Raw genomic sequence first — 24324 nt, 5'->3', positions numbered from 1 at the left:
GTATCTGGCTAGCGTACACTAGCTCTAAGTTATAAATTCCATGCTGCCCTTAACAATAGACAAAAAATTACATAAACTGTAAAATTATATAAGAATTCATTGGTTTATTTATATGATTCCTTGCAAGCTGCCGTCTTAGGTCATACAGAAAGTCAGTCATTCATTTTTTTAAAATTCACAACTATCGAACATGGGTTGTGACCTACTCTCACAGCACACATATCTATTAATTTAAGTGTTATTTACACTTATAATATTATTAATCAATTTTACACAAAAATCCGATAACTAAAATTACGTGCGAATTATAATATCTACAAAATCAAGTTGAAATTAAATTTATAATACTATAATTGATTTGTGATAGTTAAATTCTCATAAACTATAAAAAAACAAAACAATATGTTGCTGCAAGTTCCGGATTTAAATTTACGTGTGGAATTACAAGAACAAATATAGAAACTAAATTTAGATTCACCATGTGAACAGATTTTGTGCACACCGAACCAAAAGAGCAAACTACAATCAAAATTTTAATTACATTTGCTGTGTGAATTGATATTTGCAAAATTATATTTAAGTGTTTACACTACGGTAATGACATTAGCGAATAGTCAAACGAAAAATATAACAAAAATTTTAAATTAAATTAAATGTTTTATAACATTTCGCTATACAAATATTTTAAAGAATTAAAAAACAATCTTGTTAGATTTATATTCTATTTAAGTAAATATAAAATAAGTCAAAAAAATATTACAACAAACCCATTTATATTAATGAAACTCATTCCAGCTATATTAATTATAATTAATGGAATTTATTTCAATAACGTCACAATATTTGACTGAAATAAAAAATTTAAAAGCTAATAAAAAAATAAAGGAGATAATAAATGTGTTAAATTTTTATTTAATGAAATATTGTTATTCAAATGGTAGCACCACAATCTACTGCAGTGTTGGAAAATGCACTATTATGGTTTAAATGTGTAAAATACAATTATTGCTCGTAAAATAATTATTTATTTTAAATTGTATAATATATAAATTTATTTATAAAATTAATAATATAAATTATGTATAAATAACTAATGCTTGAACTTATATTTTTTTGTAATTATTTGTGAAGATTTACATAAGTATATTTACATTTATTTTGTGCAATTACACAAAAATAGCTCATTAAAATGTCAAGCCGGTATTCACTATGTACTAAATTTGACAAGCACGTGTTTCTCAAGCAATAATTTTTTTCTCTTGTTCACAACGTTTGAGTTGGACGCGTGTTTTGTTTAGAATTGTCTGTATATATTTAAAAAAATAATATATTAAAAATGAAACAAAAGAACGCTGTAGTGAAAAGTGCACCAAAATCAAACGGTGTACAAAAAAATAAACTAAAGCAACAAATTAAGCCAAATAAAGTTGCTGGAAAACCTGCAAAAAAACTAGGAAAGCAGCCCAGCAAAGTCCCGCCACCGAAAAAAGTTGTAGAGGAAGAAGAAGATGACGAAGAGGATGAAGATTCTGGTGCTGAAGTTGAACAATGTAAGCATTAAATATATATATTTAATATCGAAATATACAATATTTGTTCAATTTAAGTAAAAAATATATAATATGAAAAATGTTTTTTTTCCACGTGTTGTGCAATGTGTAAATATTGTCTTAATTTCATTAATCGATACATTTTTATTTAAAATATCACGTGTTATTAAAAAATATTTATTAATTTTAGTTCAGGATGATGTCAATACCGGTGAAGACAGCGAAGACCTTGATCTTGCAGGAGAAGATGATGATGAGGAAGATGATGATGAGGATGATGATGACGAGGATGATGATGATGACGATGACGATGAAGAAGAAGAAGAGGATGCTGAAGTAGAAGATGCAAAAATGAGTAGTTTAATTGAAGCTGAAGATGCAGAAAGTGATGAAGATGATGATGAAGAGGGAGAGGATGAAGAAGAAGATGATGCTGATTCTGATGATGAAGCACCTGTTGAATTACCAATTTCTAAAAAGGCTAAATCCGATGAAAAAGCTAAGGGAGGTATTCCGAAAATTAGTAAAAATCCTATATCAAGTGGTAAGTTATTTTATTAATTTGTTTAATATTTAAAAACTAATTTGCTTATTTTAGCAGATACACCTGATGAGCAAGTTATTGTTGTGAAAAATTTGCCAGAAAGTAAGTTTTTTTTAATAAAAGTTTTCTATTCGTTATAATACGGAAATAATTTATTATTCTTAATTTTATACCGATCCATATTCATTTTTTAAGTATGCACTTTAAAAATATTTAGTTCTTTTTATAGTAAATACATGTGAGATATTGTTTACTGAATTATATTTTTGAATACTTCTATATATGATCACGGGTTAAATTCAATTTCTTATATAGAGACTTCTATATTTTCGTTAAAAGTTAGGCTTAAAAACAATGTTTGCAGAAAAATGTTTGCAGAAAAATCAGAATGGAGGAAGCTGGTTGATGCAGCTAAAAAGCTCACCACGAGCTGTAACACTGAGGATGCTCTCGATGAATAAACACAATGAAATATCAAAAAAATGATAATACAGCTGATATAGAAGGAAGTAGTTCCTTCTATAAAGAGTGCTGATATACTCCATAAGTTGAAATTTTCTTAAGAATGCTGATTTGATATTATTTCTGTAGTTTCAAATCAAAACATTATATATAAAACATTATTTTTCCCTTCTGACGTCAAATCTTTTATATCTTTTGAGTTAGGTCAAAGATAGTTTAAATAGTTTTAAATTTTTTTTTATGTTAATGAACTTCACATTAAAACGTTTAATATATTTTTCTTTTCTCTCACATATTTCTCAATTTTTAATAAATAATCTTAAAATACTATTAATAATCTTAATAAAATATATACATTTTCTTTCATAATATAATTTATAAAATGTATTTTTAGAATGTAAAGAAATTGACTTCATGCAAGCTTTGGGTAAATATGGTAAAATAGAAACCATCTTTCGTGCAGCAAATGGCACCACTGCCTTTATTGCATATTCGTCTCCAGATGAGGCCACAGCCGCTTTAGCTGCAAATAATAAAGCAGAGATTAAAGGCAACAAACTTAAAGTTGAGATGAAACAAGTAAAAAAAGTCAAGAAAGATAAAACAGACAAAAAAGGTGAAAAAGTGCAAAATGTCCCAAGCAAACATAAAGGATTTGAGGATAGCAAAGATCGTACAATATATGTTAAAAATATCAGCATCAATACTAGCGAGGAACAACTCCAAGCCCATTTCGAAGGTTGTGGTAAAATTGAAAAGTTAACTTTGAAAAAAGTTAAAATCTACTCATATGCTTTTATAATATTTTCGGACCGTTCTGAAGCTGTAGAAGCTTTGAAATTGAATAATTCCAAATTGAATGGTAAAATTCTTGGTGTCTTTATAAATGACGGTTCAAATCAATTAGATATACCAGAAAATCGTACATTGGTTCTCATCAATAAAAACGATCTTCGTAAGTTTAATATATTTTTGAATTGATTGAATCATACTTAACTTTTTTTTTCTTATTTAGAAACTGTGGAGGAAGACAAACTTAAAGCAATATTCTCCAAATGTGACATCGAAAAAATTCACGTATGTGGAAAAAAAAAAGTTTTAGCTTTTATTATATTGAAGTCAGAAGACAGTCTAAAAGCTGGACTTAAACTTAATGGTACGACAAAAAATGGAATAGAAATTGTGTTAGAACAATACCATAAAGCACCAAGGAACACACAAATTTATGTAACAAACCTTGCTCAAAGTAATATAAAAATATTTATCTATTAATGTTTACATTTAATACATATAAATATTAATCTTCCGCAGATACAACTGAAGATGATTTACGCAGCTTATTCTCTTCTAGTGGTGAAATTAAAGGAATTTATTTAAAGTCTGGGTTCGCTAATATTAAGTTCGAAAATGAAGACGGCTATTGCAAATCATTTTTGCTAAATGAAGCAAAACTAAAGGGAAGGCCTATTTTTATCGAACCATTTTCAGCAAAAAAACAAATTTTACTGGCACAAAACCGAAAAAGATCAATGCCACATAAAGTTAAACAGAATCCGAAGAAGTTTAAGAAGCATTAGAACTGGACAGATTATTTTTATTATTATTTCTACATTTAAGTCGCATTCAAAATTACGACACGCAATGAAAAATTATAAATTAATATTAATATTCAACCTTAAAGAATATTTCTTTAGGGTATATAAAAAACAATAAAATATTACATGTATCTTAAAACTATTTGCCTTATTTGCCCTTTAAATGATATTTAATAATGTAGCATAACAAAAATAGAATTTGTTTAATTACTGAACTACAATGAAAACATTTTTGTAATTTGTAAGGACATAATATAATTCATAACAATAATGACTGTATAAAATAAACATTAATTCAATTTTTAAAACAGTGAAATATGAAAGGGTGCTAATCGATCTCAGCACAGCTTAAAACACAATTTGGTACCATATGATCACAATGGGTGTCATCATAGAACCAATATGCCAATCATGTCTATACGATATGAGCAACACAGCGAACTTTGGCTGTTATTGCTCATCATTTGCATAAACTAGATTGAGATTGGTAGGTTATAATGTCCTCTGCATGTACATTCCTCATGCTCTCTCTATTTTTTTCTCTTTCGCTCTCTCTATTTTTCACTCTCGCTCTCTCTATTTTTCTCTCTCGCTCTCTATTTTTTCTCTCTCTCTCTCTATTTTTCTCTCTCTCTCTCTCTCTCTCTCTGTCTACCCGATATTCTCAGATTAATTTAATGAAACTAAAAAATTCAAGTTAGAGTAGCCTATTCTGTTTTGGGTGCTTCAAATTTCTTTTAAATTCGTAGATCAATTGACTGAGTGACTTGATTTATTTCTGTTTTAAAATAAAAAATTTTATTTGGTTATTTTATAAAAAGCAGCTAATACTAATAGTTTTACTTATACTAATAGTTCTTCTGAAACACAATCCAATCTCAGAGTTGGTCATACCGGACTAAAAAACCCTCACACTCTAAGTGTCAAAGCTTATAGAACCGCTACCCAATATTCTCAGCTTTACTAAAGCAACTAAGAAGTTCGAGTTAGATTAGTGTATCCTGTTCTGGGTGCTTACATTATTTTTTTTCTTTAAACCGAGACACGGTCTACATATATGCTTTTTTCTCCAACTACCACTGTAAATACCTTCTTCGCTGTTGCATCTTTAGCAATTATTACTGGTAAGTGTGGTCTAAGTGTTTGTAACCTGCACTGTTATTATTTATTAACTATAACCATAAGTCTAGCTTAGTTATTAGGTTTATTATATGAGTACTAGAAAGTGCGGCCAAAGTATTTGTCGACTACATTGTTATCCATATCAACAACTACAATCTCAAATCCAACATAATTAATAGGTTTAACTATACTAAAAAATGTAGTCCGTGTTTTTGAAATACATTCTTATCATTACCAATTAAGGATCTTTAGTCAAACATTAGTAATAGCACTGCATTGTGTGTGTGCAATCCGTATCAACTATGATCTTAAATTCAACATAATTAATAGGTTTCAGTAGACTTAAAAATGGGGTCTAAAGATTTCTGGACTACATTCTTATCTATATCGACTACAAACAAAATCCAACATTACTATTGTTCTTAACATTACTAGAAAGAACAACCTAAGTATTTGTAGACTACATCCTTTTTTTTTATCAACAACACAATATTAAGTCCAACATAGTAAGTGGATTTAACTTATATTAACAAATTGTGGCCTAAATTAACCAACAACATCCTTAAGGCCAACATAGTTAGTGGATTTATTGGATTTAACTATACTAAAAAGTGTGGCAAGTGTTTACGATTACCTTCTTATCCATTAAATTAGATTTTAAAACAGGTTGGGAACTTGTTAACATGTCATTGCATTCTTTGAGGATTATTGTGACATACTTACTTTAGTTCCGTAGATGAGTAACACTTAAGAACACCATTATGTCCTTTGAAGAGACGTTGCCTAATTCCTTTATAAGTAGATAGGCAGATAGCAGGATAAGTACCGAATTCTGAGTCTGGCGAGACTATCACAGTGACACAAAATGTGTTCCGCTGTTTCATCTTCTTCGCAACAAAGTCTGCAGATATCGTTTCTAGTAATACCTAGGTTCGATAGATGCTTTTCAACTCCGCAATGCTCACTGAGAGACCCTGTGACAAGTCGGATGCCATTTCTGTGAAGCATAAGTAGCTCCCTAGTTCTGGCTTTTGATCGATACGGCATGAATTCTTTAGCTTTTTTGCAGGCAATTGTGTTAACTCAATCAGTCTAAACTGGTCTTTTTAGCCACTCATTAATTTTAAGTTTGAAAAAGCTTCATGAAGGACCGCAGAATAGTTGTGGCCCAATATAATATGAAGCCACCCCTTTCTGGTTTCTTATCCATACCAATTATAACCTCACTAAACACACAATTTGGTAAAATCAATCAAGACAAATGATTAAAATCTGGAATTTTGTTTTTACATTAAGGAAATTGGCTTAATTTAGCTCAATGTTATATTTCAATTTAAATAAAGTAAAAATATTAAAATATTTTCCCAAGCATTTTCTTTTCTTGACTTAGCAAAAACCCAACTGAGCCTAATGCGCATAGAGAAGTGCCAATGTAGAAATGACCGCAAACTTGTCTTAAATTTAATTCTCAATTTTTTTTGCTGCTTTCACGTATTTGGCAACACCCAAAAAAAAATTGTTACTCACGTTCGCAATTTCTTGCCGGTATGAGTCATACAGTATTCGTTTGTTTTGTTTTTGCTTTGTTTTTACTTTGCCATTTTCCATTTTTTGCTTTTTGTTTTTTGCTTTTAGCGGCGTAATTTTGCATTTCGACCGAATTCGGCACTCACACGTTCGTCGTGTATTTGTTGTAATTCTGTTGTAATTTCGTATGCAAACTTTGCCATTTCATTATTTTTAAATAAATATTTTTATTGCCGGTCGCTGTTGTTGTTGTTATTGTTATTCTTGAGCTGCTTTAACAGTAAATTAAGCAGTTGAAAGTTTTGCAGTTAAAAGAAGAAGAAGAAATAAATTTAGTCATAATTTTGTTATGTTAACATTTATTTATTTTATTAGTTATTTTTGTTGTTGTTTTATGAAATATTTTTGCTTTTGCTACATTCACACAAATTGATATCGTCGTATAAGTATATTTTGTATATAATTTTGGTAATAGCTTGTTTTTTTTTTCTTTTCTTTTATCATATATTATTTTATTTATTTAATTTGTTAATAAACATTTATATTTGAATTAAAAAATTTTTTAATGCATTTTCATATAGATTTCAATAATTTATTTATGTATATTTTTGTTATTGTATAAATTGTATAAATATATAAAAAATTCAAACTTTTGGTGATAATTATTTATTTATCTTTAAATTCGACACAAAACTAATTTTTAAGTTCAAATACGTATAAAAACCAGAGGCGGAAAGTGTAAGCAATTGAAATTTAAGGTTAGGTGGAAGCTCTTCAGAGGAAGAAACTCCTATAGTCACCGATAATTGTAATGTTAATGCAATGTTAATATAATGCAAGATTAAATAAATCAACAACAGAGATAGATCTCTTAATATAGCACTAGTAAACATACTAAACCCTAACCGAATGATGGACATTTTGCGAGCTTAATTAAAATCAGAATATTGAAAAGTATCTCGAAATTAATATAAAAACTAGATATCTAACTGCCTCAAGTCTGATATTGCCCATGTTGCCAATGGAACAAAAGTATCTGAGTATAACTAAAACCCCTCTATTGATCAGATCAAAACTGAACAAGAAACGTACCAGTACCTGTTTCAACTAAGGCATAACTAGCTCAGCACTGCGGTATCGGTGCTGACGCGTCACTGTATGTATATTAGAGAGACATGGTATGAGACTATAAGTCATAGGATAGACCTAAGCTAATTTCATAGTTGTAGATCTGCGGTCAAGGCGGGAATTGTACCTCACTTCATGTGTCAGTGTTCATCATTGGCTAGGAGAAGCTTTAAATCTTTAGAGGCCCTTTTCTGGCACAGCTTTCATCCTGCAAAATTAGAGGTTTGACAAAGTGTATAGACTTGTCAGGTTAGTTTACTTTTACTTGAATTGAGTAGTCGTGACTTTCAGTGCAGCTTGTACTCCTGTGAATATCAATCCGTGGTTTCACAACGAGTCATTATTCAAGCGCAAGTGGACTTTGAGCACAAGGCACCCACTTCAACCTAAACTTAACTTATTTGTAAGTACCTAACAGATATAATAAACATTTTGCTAACTAATTAAAAGTCAGAATATCGATTATAAGAGTAAAAGCAAGTAAAAGCAAGTAAAAGCAATATATTGTATTTCCGAAGTGGAAGAAATGAACTTACGAAATATTCATTTTCTCAAGTTTAAAATCTTAAGAGAAGTATAGAAAAAATCTTCAAATTCGAATTGCGAAAATACTTTATATAAATTTAAAATGTTAAGAGTATTGACCACCGAAATTCGCTCAAAAATACTTCTGAGTAATTCTTTTGAAAGTAATAAATGATATATATATATATATATATGAACACAATACAGCATACGATATTAAAAGTATAACTATTAATAGATGTTAATTCATATTTTTTTATGAAACTAAAAGTATAGCGTAGGCGTCCTAAACCTGGACAAAGTTTATATTCAATTTCTATTACTTTTGTCTTCTCCCCAGCACTTCCATTCACAGGCCCCATCATTTCTTTGGAACATATTAATTTTACTCTTTCATTTTCAATTTCATTTCTTTTCTGTTCTATTGCATGATAGGTTTCAGATGATTTGCCTTGTTAATGCTCATCCCCAAATAAGCTACTCAGATTCGAAAAAATATATGAACACGTTAAAATGACAGGATCTCAAATCATGACAAGATTTTTACTTCGTTCCTTAAATTTTCTCTGATTGATAAACTTTTTAATGTTATAACCCATTTCAATTCATTTTATCTCATGAATTGCTCTTTACTCTTTAGAAAAGTAATCATCTATTCATTATTTAATAGTATAAAACATATACAACTTTAATTTAAAATACCACATTACCCACACATACAGTTAACACAAAACTACTACTAATCTTCTAAGAGCGATCGGATGTATAGCCAACATAGTCATACATAGCGTCGTTTACTACTACTAATGGTTGCAAGAACGGGCGGATTGTTCGTCACACCTAAAAGCGACCACAGAGGCAAATCCAATTTGATCTATTTGAGTTATTAGCAAGAACGGTTCGTGAATAATTGTATTTTCTTTATCGTATTTTATTTATAATTTTTTGGGTATATATGGATGACGATCCATTGAATATATCCGAACACATTGGATATTTTACAGGTTATTGTGAATTTATAGAGTGGTTATAGAGTGAATTTTCTTCAGATTCGCAGTACGTTATGGATTGAAATAGGCTGTTTTAGTGAAATGGTATCCCGTTTTTTTATAAATAATTTAAGGGAGTTGGAATAATTTAAACCAATAAAATCATTAACATTACAATGTAGCAATTACAATGAAAATATGATTCAGTCTCAAGGCATGTAAAATTTGGTGATGCAAATCGAATGAATCTTTAATTACTTTTACTTTTGTTTATGAGCAATGAATATTTAATATAAATTTTAATTTTAATTTTAATTTCTTAACAATATGCGTTCAAATTTAAATTTAATTATAATATAAATTTAATGTTAAGCTAATTTATAAGATTAATTATAATTAAAGATATTTAAGGTAAAGGTAAGGCAAACGAAAGCAAAGGCAAAGGGCGCTCTAATGCGGCAAATTATTTTATAATAAGTATGCAATATAATTTTAAATAATTTTGCATATAACATAAATTTTTGATAAAGGCATTTTAAGGTAAATTCGTGTGAAATAATGGAAAAAAAATTGCGAAGAATAAAATTAAAAATTGGAAAAATACTCAAAAAGAAAAAAAAAATTATCAAAATAATGAATTAATAAATAAAACAAATTAAAAAAATATTTTTTTACTTTTAGTTTTAATATTTTTGCGTATAAAGTTTATAATAAAATGTTTTTTTCAAAAATTATAAATTAATTGTTAAAAATTAAATTAAAAATAATACAAAACTGAAGAGTACTTCATAAATTAATAATAATTAATACACTGGAAATAGTTTGATATTTTTTGTGGTTTTTTTTTGTTTTTTTCTGTTGTATCATTATAAGTTTTTATCATTTTTTCTTAATTTCCTTAGTTTTTTCACATTTTTCACAAACAGGAACAGAATAATAAAGTACAAAAAATATATAAATGCACAGTTACGAAAAACTATGCTCAAAAAGTTTAATAAAAAAAGTTTTTTCTTCATCTCATTATCTTTTTCGTATTTCTTTTTAAGTAATCGCGTATAAAAGATATTTTTTTTTAAGTTTCGTTTTTTGTTCTTTTTTGCTCTAGATTTTTAGTATAATAATAATAGTAAATATTAGTGCCAAATCTACTGGCTGCAAATTGTTTATATATATAATTTATATTTTTTTTAAGATTTTTCTTTTTTTTTCTTTTATCATTTTTATGTGTTTTTCTTTAATTATGTTTTTTAAAAACTTTAAAAAATATAAAGAAAAATAATTAATATGGAAAATGAGCAAATAAATAGACATGAGTAATTAAAATTAAAATAAAAACCCAACATATTTTCGTTTATTTTGTTTTTCTTTTCTTGTTTTTTTGTTCAGCTTTAGTGCTTGAAGGTCGCTTCTTGTTAAATTTTTAAAAAGTTCAACAATTCAGCAATTCAGCAATTTACATGAGCCATTGTCACACTAAAACCTCACAAAATTCTAATAGCATTAATAAAATTTATTTTTTTTAACAGTAACAAATTTCAATATAATTTTACAAACACATAGAAATAAAATCATACAATAAATACAAAATTTTAAACGAAAAAAAAATGTTTTTCTTTCTCTCAAAATCGTTACATTAAAAATTTGATATTTTCGTGTTATTTTAATTTTTGTTTCTTTTTTTTTTGTTCGGACAAAGGATTTAATTTATAAACACTCGTACATAAAAGATTTTTTTTATCAACTTTTCAACGGTTATTTGACTTTGAAGATACGATCTACTACATTCTTTCAGCTACGTTTACTACATTTATTAATAATATTAGTAATATGCATGTTCATTTTTTTCACATGTATTGGATATTTCTGAATTTTGTATATCGTTAGTTTTGAAAAAAGCATAAATTTTTTTAATTATTAAATAGTTTTTAATAAGGAAAACTTTTTCCATGTTTAAAGGTCACCCGAAATTAGGTCCGTTTGAACAACTGATTGCTGCTTTGGCTCATCGACAAACGCATCTGATGATGTACCGTTGGTAGCTAGTTCATGTGTACCGTTCTCAAGGTTGGATGAAACACCATTCAATTCTATTACTAATGTTGTTGCATCTTCACCGTTGGTTTTTGTATCGGGAACAGCCTTTTTGGATTTTATAGCAATTGGTTTAGATGGTGTAGTTGTAGCAGCTTTATTGACGTCTTTGGTTTTTAATTTTAGTGGAGAGCTTTTATTGGGCGAATTCACTTTACCGGTTGTGGTGCTCAAGTTCTTCAAAGGTGTTGATTTTCGCAATACAGTGCTGGTTGTTTTTAAAGTATTGGTGCTAGGAGCAGTTCCAGTTGTAGTACGACGTGTAGTTGTAGTAGTAGTGGTTATTGTTGTAGTAGTTTTAGGAGCTGGACGTGCACTAAAAGTTCGAGTAGTACCTGTCGTTGTGGTTGTAGTTGGTTTAGAACGAGTAGCCGGTACGGAAGAAGCTGTTGTTTTAGCAGCGAGACCGTTATTAGTAAGCGGCTTAACAGGGCTCTTAGCGGCAGCTGTAGCAGAATTGCGTGTTTGCGAGGACAAAGCAGTGCGTGGTGAAAGTTTTGTTTTTGGTGCTACTGTGTTAAGACCAAGAGTCGTAGGTTTAGTTGCAGTGGTAGCACTGCCAAGAGATTGACGTGGTTTCGCAGTAGTGGTTGTTGTTCCAGTAGCAGTGGAACTAGTACTATTCACTTTACGATTTGTAGTAGAAGCTGTAGTGGGACGCGACGTAGTTGTTCTAGCTGAAATAGCAGTTTTAGTAGCTGTAGCAGGTGTTGATGATGCTGGTCTAGTAGTTGTTGTTTTCGGTGCTGGTTTAGGTGCAGTACTTGTTGATGTTACAGTTCTCTTAGTCATAGTCATTGATGTAGTTTTTGGTGCAACTGCTGGCGTAGGTTTCTTTTCAGCAGCAGTGGTAGACGTAGTGGGCTTAGCTGGAGCAGTACGTGGTCGTGTAGCTGAAAGTGTGGATGTTTTAGCACCAGTTGCAGTTGAAGGTTTCTTTATATCAGTAGGTTTCTTATCGATTGGTTTCGATTTAGTTGAGGTTGTTGCTTTGGATGTAATACTACCAATCGGCTTCTTTGCAGAAACTGCAGCCTTTTTACTTGTAGCAACTACAGCTGCAGTTGCAGCAACTGCGGCACCGGCAATTGCAGCAACAACAGTTTTATCAATTGAACTATCTGCAACAACATCAGCTACCAAAGGTTGCTGTACAATTGGTGCTTCATCAGGTATCACCACTGGATCAGCAGGAATTTGTTCTGGAGATGAAATTTCTAAATTTGCTAAAAGTGCTGTTGTATCAGCAATTGTTGAATTATCAATTTGCGGTTCAGGTTCAAAAGAATTGTCTGTAGTACCAAGGATTTCTTCTTGTAAGCCAACTAAATCGGGTGTCATTGCTTTGATAACTTCTTCAGTCACAGTAGCAACTTCTACTTCTATAACAGGCTCTTCAGCCTTTTCTATTACAGGTTCTGCTAAGTTTTCAACAATAGGTTCCGTAACGGGTTCTGTTGCAACGGGTTCTGTAACGAGTTCTGAAATGTGTTCTTTTTCAACTTCTTTAACTTCTTCTGCACTAGTGGCTGTGAAAGTTTCTAGGAAAGATGAAGCTACTTCACTTGCTTCAGTTGCTGCATTTGAGATAAATTCTGCAGCTGCTGCAAATGGATTAAATTCGGTTTTTAAATCTGTAGAAAGTATATTTTCAAATGTCTGTGGTTTCTCATTTTGTTGTTCATGTTCATGCTCATATTCCATAGATTGTAACAAATTTTCGTTGTGTTGCTGTTTTTCGTCAAAGGCGATTGGTTCGTTTTGTAATAGTTCTTGATGTTGCTGTTGATACAATTCTTCCTCATATTTAGATTCTTCCAAATTATTTTCAGATTCTTGGGTTAAATCAATAATATCATTGTTGATGGTAGTTGCGTATTCTGCAACTTGATCCAACTAAAATAGATGAAATAAAACCAAAAATTAATATTTAAATAGATTCGCAGTAAATAAAAACATAATAATTATAAAATCAATAAAATATTAATAATAAATTTTATTAAACAATATAAAAAAACCCCAACGAATGCGATTAAAAGTTATATACCATCAAATTTTAGGTATATAACGGATTGTGAATGGATACGACTTGTAAGATACGAGTATAAGACGAGTACATCATTATTACCTAAACAAAAAACAAAAAAAAACTAATGAATGTGATGAAAAGAGCTATCAATATTAAATTATAGATATGTACAGAATTTTAGAAGGACAAGTCTTGTAATAGATAAGACTTGTATATCATCATAATCTGAATACAATCTTCAACTTACTTTAACGTTGATAAGTAGAAATAGAAGAGATGTCTTTGAGTGACTGATAGGTTTATAGTCTATTAAAATGTATTGTAGATGGATAACTCTTACAACACATAACACTAGTATATCATTATAACTTGGATACAATCTTAAACAAATATCAACATAATCTGAATACAATCTTCAACTTACTTTAACGTTGATAAGTAGAAATAGAAGAGATGTCTTTGAGTGACTGATAGACTTCTAGCCTATTAAAATGTATTGTAGATAGATAGCTCTAACAACATATAAAACTAGTATATCATTATAACTTGAATACAATCTTAAACAAACTTTTTAATGAGTCGAAATAAAAAAGATACACAAAATAAAAAAAAACAATAATACTAATATATACTATACTATATACTATACTATATACTATAAAATATAACAAAATATACTCATAATATTTAAATGAAAATAATAGACATTAATTTTATTAAATTTATATACTATAAAGCAATCAATTATATTTATATTTTTTCTCATAATTATAATTCGCATGAATATGCATTTCAAGAAGTTTTTTATTCATTCTATGACTAATCAAACTCATTTCTTGAAATAAAGTTCTCGCTTATAAATTGTATTTGAAGCAATTTAAATGAATCAATATGAAAAGCTACAAAAAATCAAATTATATCTTAATTAACTAAATTAAAGCAATTAAACTCCACAATCTTAAATACCAATCAGTATAAAAAAAGTATTATACATGAGAGAACCACTCAACATCTACACATCATACGTTCTTTAATTATCTTAAATCGATTAAGATACTTATTATTGAATAGAAGAGAAATAATTTGGTATGCGAACAATAGAAGTTAGCAAACTACGATTATAAACTACGAATAGAAACTCATCCATACAAAAATAAGAAACAATCTATGATAACTATGATTAATTGTGTTACATTTTAATTAGATGAAGAGATAGTAATTACAATGCTATAAGGATATTTAATTTTAGATACAGAAAATACTTTTACAATAGAACACCTTTCTCTTAACACAATCGAAAAGTTTGTAAATAACTTTTGTTGTTAATGTTATTATAAACACTTGGTTGTTGTAATTCATACAGGAATTGATTGAATATTACATAGAATTTAGAATTAAAAAAAATATAGTCACTAAATAAATCAATGATTCAAATATTCTGAAGCTTTGGTTTGCTTCAAAATCGAAACAAGTTCGAAGCGATCTAGAATGCAATGGTTTGTAATTTAGTTTGAGTAAGTGGATTCATATGGTTCGGTACAATGAAGAATGTTTTACAAGTGGTTCAATTTAGTATCAGCTGACAAATCATTATTTTTAGAAAGTGAAAGGCTAAGTATATCTAAGGTGCTAATTTCTAATGGCTATCCACCACTGTTGTCCAGGTATTGTCATTGAACAATATACTAAGGGCATGACTCTGTAATCATGACATGGTTATGACGCCGTGACAGTGACAAAGCTCCAGAACCTGAAATTTTAATCACAAAAAAAAAGTATACAGACAAACCAATGATTCAAATATTCTGAAGCTTTGATTTGCTTTGAAGTTTCTACACTAGCAATTCCAATCAGTATTTGCGGATGCAATGGTTCACTTTGTAATTCAGTTATAGTAAGTGGATTCATATGATTCGGTACATTTAATTTGAAATTAAAATTAATTGAATTTTGAAGATTCTGTTTCGCTAGCGGTTCCAGCCAGTTCCAGCTGATAAAATTTTTTATCCTAAAGTTCAGGGTCAATGTAAAACCTGGGCACTCAGTTAGTGGATCAAGACTCTGTTTCGCTAGCAGTTCCAGCCAGTTCCATCTGATAAAATTTTTTATCCTAAAGTTCAGGGTCAATATAAAACCTGGGCACTCAGTTAGTGGATCATTGTGATCAAACCCGAAAGTGGAAGAGAAAAAATATAAGTAATAGAATACATAAGAAATATTTAAAATATATATAAGATAGAAAAAAAATAGAGAATATTTGAGGAGGTCCTGAAGAAATAAGGAATATTTGAAAACAAGTTAGAAAAAAAAAATATAGAGAATATTTGTAAAAGAAAGTAAGTAAATGAAATAGGGAATATTGTAAAAGAATAAGCTACTACGTCTTGACTTCCTTAATTTTCTTATAAAATCTTAGTACATCAGGACCATTTAACCCATTTAATCTTGCATAAGACTTGCTTATCGAGTATAGCATTAAATCTAACTCAATTTTTAAGTACCAACTGAAATAATATTATAGAATCTTGTAATTATGTCATCGTTTTGATTGGATGAATAAATTTTTAACAAAAATTTCTCCAAGAAGTCTGAGTAATTTGGATGACGTATATATGGTAAATAATTAATGATTTCACTTCAAAAAAAAAAAAAAAAAGAAAATATCTGCATATGCATAAAGATGCTCTTTATCTTAAATTTATTGACTAATGCGATTCAACAGTTTCACAATAACGATAAAATTTAATTTTTTTCTAACAAAACTTATTAAAGATTTATGAAGGCTACCAGAATATTCGTATTTATAAATAAAAATTTATTATAATAAGTAATTGAGTGATTCATATTTTGAACTCAGAAGTAAGATTCATTTCCACACGTTCACAATTAAACGAGAGAGGTAATGAATTTAATTAAATTTTTGAATTGTTTGAACAATTTCAAATTTTTATATAGTCAAAGAAATTTTAATATAAAAATAAATATTTATAGTAGGTTACATTATTAGGCATTTCTCAAATATTTTCAGACAATATGCAAAATAATACTTTGCAAATGAAAACTATAGCAAAAAATTTAAAAAAATATTGGATCACGCAATATAAACGATTTATAATAGTATTTCCAGAAAACCATAAAGCACTTTTCCAGCTAAATAAATAACAACAAAAATGACAGGAACAACTGCAACAATAAAAACGCCCCAAAAATAGACGAGGAAGACATTTAAGGAATTATATATATCGTATTTTGGTTAGGCAAAGACAAATGTGCTTTAAAAATAATTACTTGACATAAGTAAACTTAGCGAGCAGTACGCAACAGTTTAAGTGGCAAGCAATTCCAAAAGAAGCAAGTAAAATTCTGTATAGGCACAGTAGGGCTGGCTATACGAGTACTCGTACTCATACTCGTACTCGTACCTAATGAAAAAAGAAGAAGTAGAAGCCAGGCGATGAGAAGAGTTGTGAAAACCCATGAAGAATGTTGTTAAGCTGCTGTAAAAGTATTTAAAGAAGAGGAAGCAAAAGTTCATAATTACTCAACCACAAGATACAAATACAAAGATAGGCTGGTTGGCAAGCAAAAAGACAGATACACAGATAGACTGATAGTCAGACAGACAAGCAAATAACAACTAAGTCAAATGCGAAGCGTAAAGCAAAATCAGGCATTCAGGCAGGCGGCAGCAGCGCAACAGTTTGAGTCTAGGAGGTCGACATCGAGATTACTTATTTTTATATTATAAATATATATAGTTTGTATAGAGAGTATGTAGAGTTTAAATATAATATGTAAAAAGTGGATATGGAAGTACAGAGTAAATAAATATTTTTGCTTAACTCATTTGGTTATGCTGTTGACGTTGGTGGCAGGCAGGCAGCAAACGATTGGTGTTGAAGAAGCTAATACTCACGCTGACGACGCCGCCGCATGTAAGTAAGAAAGTTTTGTATGTTGTTTGGGAAAATTGCTTTAAAAATCATAGAAGACAGGCAGGCATGCCACACTATGGTGGGGTGTGACGCATTTATAAGACAAAGTACATTGGCACCACTACTGGAAAGTGTCATTGACCAAACACCGCACTCACTCACTGTCTACAAACAAAACGAAAAAGTGCGACCATGTGTAATGGGGCCAAGCTTAACGCGACTAACTTCTAACTTAAAACACATAAAATTAGGCTAAAATGAGTGTGAACGCCGCAAAACTAAAAGCAAAACTAAACGAAAACACATTAAAAGTCGGAAAACAATACTACAACTACAAAATCTTCTTAAATAAAAAAACAGAAAAGAAAAGAAATTTTAAAATGAAAATTTAACTTTAATTTTATAAAATTTACTGAAAGCATTTTTTACTTCGAAAAAAAAAACTGCAATTTTATAGAAAGTTCTGCAAAAATATACAAGGCACGGCAGAATGTTTCACGACATAATGAATCACACAAGATTTTAATGACTCATCGCACACCCACCACAAACAATTTGTATTTCCCCATTTTACATAGTTTTAATCCTGTGTAAGGTACAGTAAAGGTAAAAGCCATGTGTAATTGGATATTCCGCCACAGTGTGAAAAGTTTTCGCTATGGTATGAGCTGCTGTAGAAAGGATATATGAAGTGCAATTGTACACAAAGAGAAAATTGTAATGCTAACTTTACCCTGGGTTCATCCCATTTAGTTGAAATTTAATAAAATTCTCTAAAAAATTTAATAAATTTTAAATTAATTGCCAACGAAACAGGAGTGGCGATATAGAGTACATGGATTGGTGTGTGGCTTAGGTTAAACCTCTGTTACTAGTTTTTCCCTTTAAAAGGTACATTTAATTAATTATAACATGATAATTTGAAGCTACTAATGTCATTAAAAAAATAAATGCATTATAAATTTTGGGTGTAACAGTTGTGTACAGTCTACTGAAGTTACAAATTAATTATATGGCAATATAATTTTATTACTGGGAAACTCTATCATTAATTAATACAAAAGTATCGTTGATGTATGTTAAAATATTTATTACCCTCTAGTTTATTTTACATTTATGTCAGATATGCTATGGTAAATATTAAAAATCAGGATAATAATTTCGTACATACTGTAAGAACTGTATATTACATACTAAGAAATATTAAGATGATAAAGAAAACTTCGTTTAAAATTTCCGGTAATACCAAGAATATTCTATTATGTTCCACAAGAATCTAAAGTGATAAAGCAACAACATAGCAAAATAGTTATAACACTATGATTTACTAAGAACATGTTTTACTTCAAACCCTACTTTAATTATTATAGAGGTTAATAAATTTTTAAATATAAAAGCAATTCTATAACAGTACTGTGTAATATATACAATGTGAAAGAGATATTGCGTTCAATGTTGTATATAATAGCATATTCACATGGCACGAAATAATATGTATTAACTACTGAGTATTCTTATTCTGGTTTGGCTAACCTCATTGATTACCGCATATGGAAACTTCAAATATTACCTCAAAAAGATAGCTTTTGTTGAGAAAGACACTTGCAGACTATGTCTAGAAGAAAAGGAGACAGGGGTGCATATATTATGCTAATGTCCAACACTGGCAAGTAGAAGGATCACCATTGGATTGGTGATGTCTTGGCTAAATGAGGTGCTTGCACTGACAAGATATGTAGTTATGCGAACGGAAGCCACTTTGGCATTAACCCAATAACGATATCCCAGAATCGAAGGACGAATGACTACCCAAAACGGTTTTTAGTCTACTTAGACTAATCATTCACTTCAGTGTGGCTACTTGGACGGTACGGTACGCTGTGTTAATGTCCCACAATAACATATATAGCATAACTTTAGAGATATCTTTGTGGTTTACAAAAGGATCTCTCTAGTTCTCAAAAGAGACATAATACTGGTACTGACATAACTTTTCTTAAAATACGCATTACGTAGATAATTGTAAACACTTTTAAACTGATTTCTTATCGAAGTTAATTGAAAATATTTTAGCACTAATTTTTTTAATGCATTTCGTTTAAAAATAAATCATTATACTATTATCTACACGCATACTTTAAATACCAAAAATTATACTAATACGAGTACTTTGGCCTTATAAACTGCTACCATTCCCATAACGAAATTTGGCAACAATTTATATATATATATATATATTATTATTTTTTTTGTAATTTTGCAACTACCTTAAATATTTTTGCATGAAAATAAAAATATATAACAACAAAAAAATCTATAGATATAATTATGTGATGAAAATTGGTTGAGGAGAGTGGTAGTAGAAAGTTAAAGTGTACAGTGTACATTAAAGGTATATATGAAGTTAAATACTTGAGATATCTGCTAATTAACTAATAATAAAAACAAAGTATATTTTATCTGCTAACACAAATAATGGCAGAATTATGTGCAAAAAGTATCGAGAATTTGCTTTCAAAGAGTGCAAATACGTGTTTCAATACAAACAAACGAATCAGCAGGCAGGGAAGCAAACAAACTAACAAACGTTTTAACAAATTTTATTTCTTTTATTTTTGGTAATTTAATAATCAAATAAAAATTTTTTATTGACAAATCAGTGCGTTTCATTTGTTAAAATGCTCAAATGTTGATGATGACATCAACCGATGAGTATGGTATGAATAACGACGAGGAGCGTGAGTACTCGCCGGCATAGTAGAGTAGATGTCAACATTCAAAATGAAAATGCATGAGGCGATAGGTAAGGTAAGGTAAGCATGTATCTCAATACTCAAATGCCGGGTATTTATGCGTATAAAAAAGCTACTTGGCATATTTTGCGCCATTCGCGAACCATAAACTATCTATCTATCTATTCAAGCAATTTGTATATAGTTAAGTACGCGTATATATACAAAATATCTACAAGAAAAGCATATGTGCTGGCTCATATGATGAAGTATTTTATTTAAATGCGGCTCCGTAGTTTACTGACTTTATTTAAATTTATTTATTATTTTCTTTTCTTTATTTTAAAATTGTTTATTAATAAAATTTTATAGAAAAATATAATGAAAACACAAAAAATTTATAATAAAAATAAGCAGACTTAAAACTGCCTATGGTGATTATGTTTAACTTATAAGGTTACTTAATGTGCATTTAACAACAACGATACGCCAAAAATAGAAGAAAAAATTTTAAGCACGTCTATTTCTTTTTTATTTACGAGGGGTAATGGTGGTAATGTAAAAAAAAAAATTTAATTTAAAAAAAAAATTCTGCTAAAGTTTAATTATGCGTAGCCAAGCTGTAGTACTAAACATTGATTACTGATAGCAATTTTTAAAAGTGACTTGAGCGGTACAAAATTGTACGTACATCTTTACTATGAGCGATCGTTTAAATAAGCAAAAATACCGCCCAAAAAATAATTTTTTTTTCTAAAGAGGATAAATAATATAACGAAAAAAATCTTAAGTAAGGGGTGAAGAGGAGCTCCTATATGGAGGAAAGAAAGAAAACTTGCCAAATTAAGCAGCAAAATATCGTAATTTCTATTTTTAAATTATTTTCGCAAATTTTAAGTACTCCAGCAAAAGCAGCAGATACATAAACTACAAAGACGAACCTTAAAATGAAGGAAGCAACTGAGCAACAGCAGGCCAAGCGACAAAAGATACACAACATGAGGTAGCGGATTTATAATAACAAAATTAAATTATAAATAATAATTGAAGTAATTTTAAAATGCACTGAAATATAATTAAGTATAATGTTGAACAAGATAATAATCGATTTTCAACATAATACTTAGGAAGCTATTTATTTAAATGTGTCAAAAAATCATCGCGTTGTAATTTTAATTTGACAGATAATCATCGTCTACAAAACTGTAAGATTTAACATGTATTCTATCTCATTTATTTTTTTTTTTTTTGACATTCCTTAAATCCAATAATCAATTAAAAACTATAAAACACTACTCTAAAAGCTAATAGTCAAATAAGATTTAATACTTTTTCACTAAAAAAGAATTTACGTTTGGTTAGGTTGAAGTGACAGTTTTGTGCACCAAAGCTCACTCAACTACAAATATTATCCTCTTGTAATACTACAGATGAGACACCATCTGTAAGCTAAACCAAAAGAATCACCTTAAAGGTAGATGTCCCACACATCTAGTGCAAGAATAGCATCCCTTTGAGAATGCAAAATATCTACAGTTTAAATAGCACCGACATGTCCTTTAAACTACGAATAAGACACTGTCCGTACGCCAGGCCTAAAGAACTACTTTAAGGTAGTTGTCCCTTTAAGAGGGGAAAAAATCTAAATAAATAACTTAAGCTTAAATAGCCGACATGGCGTTTAGTAATAAGAATAAGACACCGACACCGTCTATGCGCTAGACCTGAAGAACTACTTTAAAATTAAAAAACTAGCTTAAAAGTAAAGAACTACATAAGTAAAGACCGACATGGCCTTGATTAAACGATACTCGGTGACTTGAAACAACGTTGTCATTTCTATAGACTGAATTAACCGCTTTTTACCGCCTAAAAACAAAGAAAACAAAAATATATATAGTCAGTTTAGCATTTGCAAACAGTATTTAAACACAAAATAATAACTAAAAATGAAACAGAAGATTTGAATCTACAATTACCAACGCAGATCTAAATTTAAAAAAAATGGAGCTTTAATCAAATATCACACTGACACAGCACGATGCGTATGTACTGGAAATAAGGCACATATGGCTCGAATTCTAAATCTATTATTTGGTTTAAGAACTTTTAATTAACACTTTCATTACTTCTGAGATCAAAAAAAACGTCAGCCCATCCTATATAATGCTTACAGCAAGAATTAACTAGCTAAGTTAACTAGCTAAGTGAACTTAATCTTATCAAATTAATATCACTACTAAGTTACATATCTCGTCCATAACCTTAAAATTATTTATATTATTTAAACGAAAGCATTGGAAATGCTTCATTATTTATTATTCTGATCTCCTTACATTCATTAAAGAAATTAAGAATTTATATATTATAATAATTTTAATATAAGAAAAATATATATAATATAAATTATTAAAAATATTACTCATATGTCACTAAAAAAAATATAAGAACAAGATAATTACAAATGTTAGACGTTAACTCCCTGCAGAGGAATTAGTAAAGAAATTCCTCTACAAACATCTCCAAATAGTAACATGGAGGAGGTCACTGGGTCGAGAATTACTTTCCTCTTTTGACATTAGGAGGTCCTCAACGACTGACATTTTGGCTTTCATTTGAAGGGCGGAATGTGTTCTGTTCGATCATGTTCTGTAGCAGCAGGTTATGTTTTGAAGCCGGTACCCTGTTTATATCCAATCTAATCTAAATAGTAATAATAGCTTGACAAATGATTAAAAAAGGGCTTCACTACACTTGGACGATAGAATATCATTATTATTATGAATGATATAAAATAAGAGAGATTTTTCTCATTCTACAAAGATTTTTGTGATAAATTGCAACCTTTTTGAATATAACTCCGAACGTATTTATATATTCTTGTAAAATATTAAAAGAATTTTCAAATAAATTCAATTAGTACTAAGATGGAGGATGATCTCAATTAAAGAATAATTAACACAGATTTATTATATTATTATTACCACTATAAATTTTCAAATGCTGTTTTTATGGAGAACACATTAAGTATTTGTTCTAAATATTTTCTAACCTGTAATCCATAAATATGGGAATACTTTTGTTAAAAAAGTCTTTATGAGATAACATATATTGTATTTATTTGGTAATTTATTTAAGTTAAATACTATCTACACAAACTTATTTATAAAATTATTTATAGGGTATTTTACCGAAGTAAAAATAGTAAACTTAAAAAGATACTTAAATAATTTTAAACTTTAATAAGGGTTATAAAAAAGTATGTGGATTTTTTTTAACATATGTAGAGCGAAGCTTAAAATTACAACCTATTAGCAACAATAATTTATTTTAATTTATATTTAGTGGTTATATAATTTACATTTACATAATCTTAAAAATACCTGGAGGTTTTACAAACTATTGAGTTGAGTCATTCAAAAATTATTAATGTTAATGTTAAACAATGAAGGTTTTGACCTGGTTTAAACAATTATTTTTGTTGTAATTAAATGAACTTTGCTTATTCGAGCGTTTTAGGTTCTCTTTATTTATTTTAATTTCTTAATAATAAAAATATAACCTTTCTGCTTTGTATAATATGTACATATGTAATGAACTAATATATATTAATAATATGTACATTATTTTAATTATGAAATTGAAATTCAGAGAAATAATAGATACTGACTGTATGGTGGAAAAATGTTATTGCCAAGGCCTTGTATTTGGAAAATGCTACACTGCACTTGTATCCGTGCGCATTTTTCAAAAATGAAAAACACATGAAATTAGGCAAAAATGTGTATGAGAAATGTATAAGAGAAAAGAATAGATAAAATATAATTTACAATTCAATTGAATTTCTACAATAAAGTAACTGTGAAATAAATTTCGTATGCCATTATTCATCATAAAGAGACATCATCACGATTCCAAACAAATGGGCCAGCAAGCAGACAGCCGGCTCGGCTCGGCTCAGTTGGTGTTAGTTTTTAGACAACCGCAACCAACACAGCAGCACAGCATTTGTCTGTGTCTTTATGACTTTGTATCTAATGTAGTCATCACATCATCAGATAGGTATATGAGTAACAAAAAGATATAAGTTGTAAA

The 24324-nt window shown here is 29.2% G+C and overlaps 2 protein-coding genes across 3 annotated transcripts in view; one reads left to right on the top strand and one right to left on the bottom strand.

The window, feature by feature from the left end:
• Positions 1 to 1246: 1246 nt before the first annotated feature.
• Positions 1247 to 4279, top strand: LOC119681449 (DNA-binding protein modulo). Of its 2 annotated transcripts, none has more exons than XM_038094646.1 (6): positions 1247 to 1550; positions 1741 to 2094; positions 2152 to 2196; positions 2951 to 3511; positions 3572 to 3802; positions 3868 to 4279. In XM_038094646.1, the coding sequence occupies exons 1-6, from the start codon at positions 1337 to 1339 to the stop codon at positions 4131 to 4133; spliced, it is 1671 nt and encodes a 556-aa protein (XP_037950574.1). In that variant the 5' UTR covers positions 1247 to 1336; the 3' UTR covers positions 4134 to 4279. The 2 variants fall into 2 exon arrangements, with proteins under 2 accessions (XP_037950574.1, XP_037950573.1); XM_038094645.1 differs by having other exon boundaries at positions 2149 to 2196.
• A 6997-nt stretch (positions 4280 to 11276) lies between these two features.
• LOC119684144 (205 kDa microtubule-associated protein) overlaps positions 11277 to 24324 on the bottom strand; it is a 47231-nt gene continuing 34183 nt past the window's right edge. Inside the window, exon 3 of the mRNA XM_038098110.1 lies at positions 11277 to 13429. Coding sequence (XP_037954038.1) covers positions 11393 to 13429 — 2037 coding nt within the window. The 3' untranslated portion in view covers positions 11277 to 11392. The remainder of the gene's footprint in view (positions 13430 to 24324) is intronic.

Source organism: Teleopsis dalmanni, chromosome 2 (genome assembly GCF_002237135.1).
Source record: "Teleopsis dalmanni isolate 2A chromosome 2, ASM223713v2, whole genome shotgun sequence".
In the NCBI taxonomy this organism is placed as follows: domain Eukaryota; kingdom Metazoa; phylum Arthropoda; class Insecta; order Diptera; family Diopsidae; genus Teleopsis; species Teleopsis dalmanni.
This window is presented reverse-complemented; position numbering and strand designations above follow the sequence as displayed.

Excerpts from the sequence above, each read along its gene's own strand:
- LOC119681449 (XM_038094645.1), top strand. The coding sequence starts at position 1,337 with ATGAAACAAAAGAACGCTGTAGTGAAAAGTGCACCAAAATCAAACGGT. Across the intron at positions 1,551-1,740 it reads TGGTGCTGAAGTTGAACAAT|TTCAGGATGATGTCAATACC; the intron begins GTAAGCATTAAA and ends TATTAATTTTAG. Across the intron at positions 3,803-3,867 it reads TGTAACAAACCTTGCTCAAA|ATACAACTGAAGATGATTTA; the intron begins GTAATATAAAAA and ends AATCTTCCGCAG.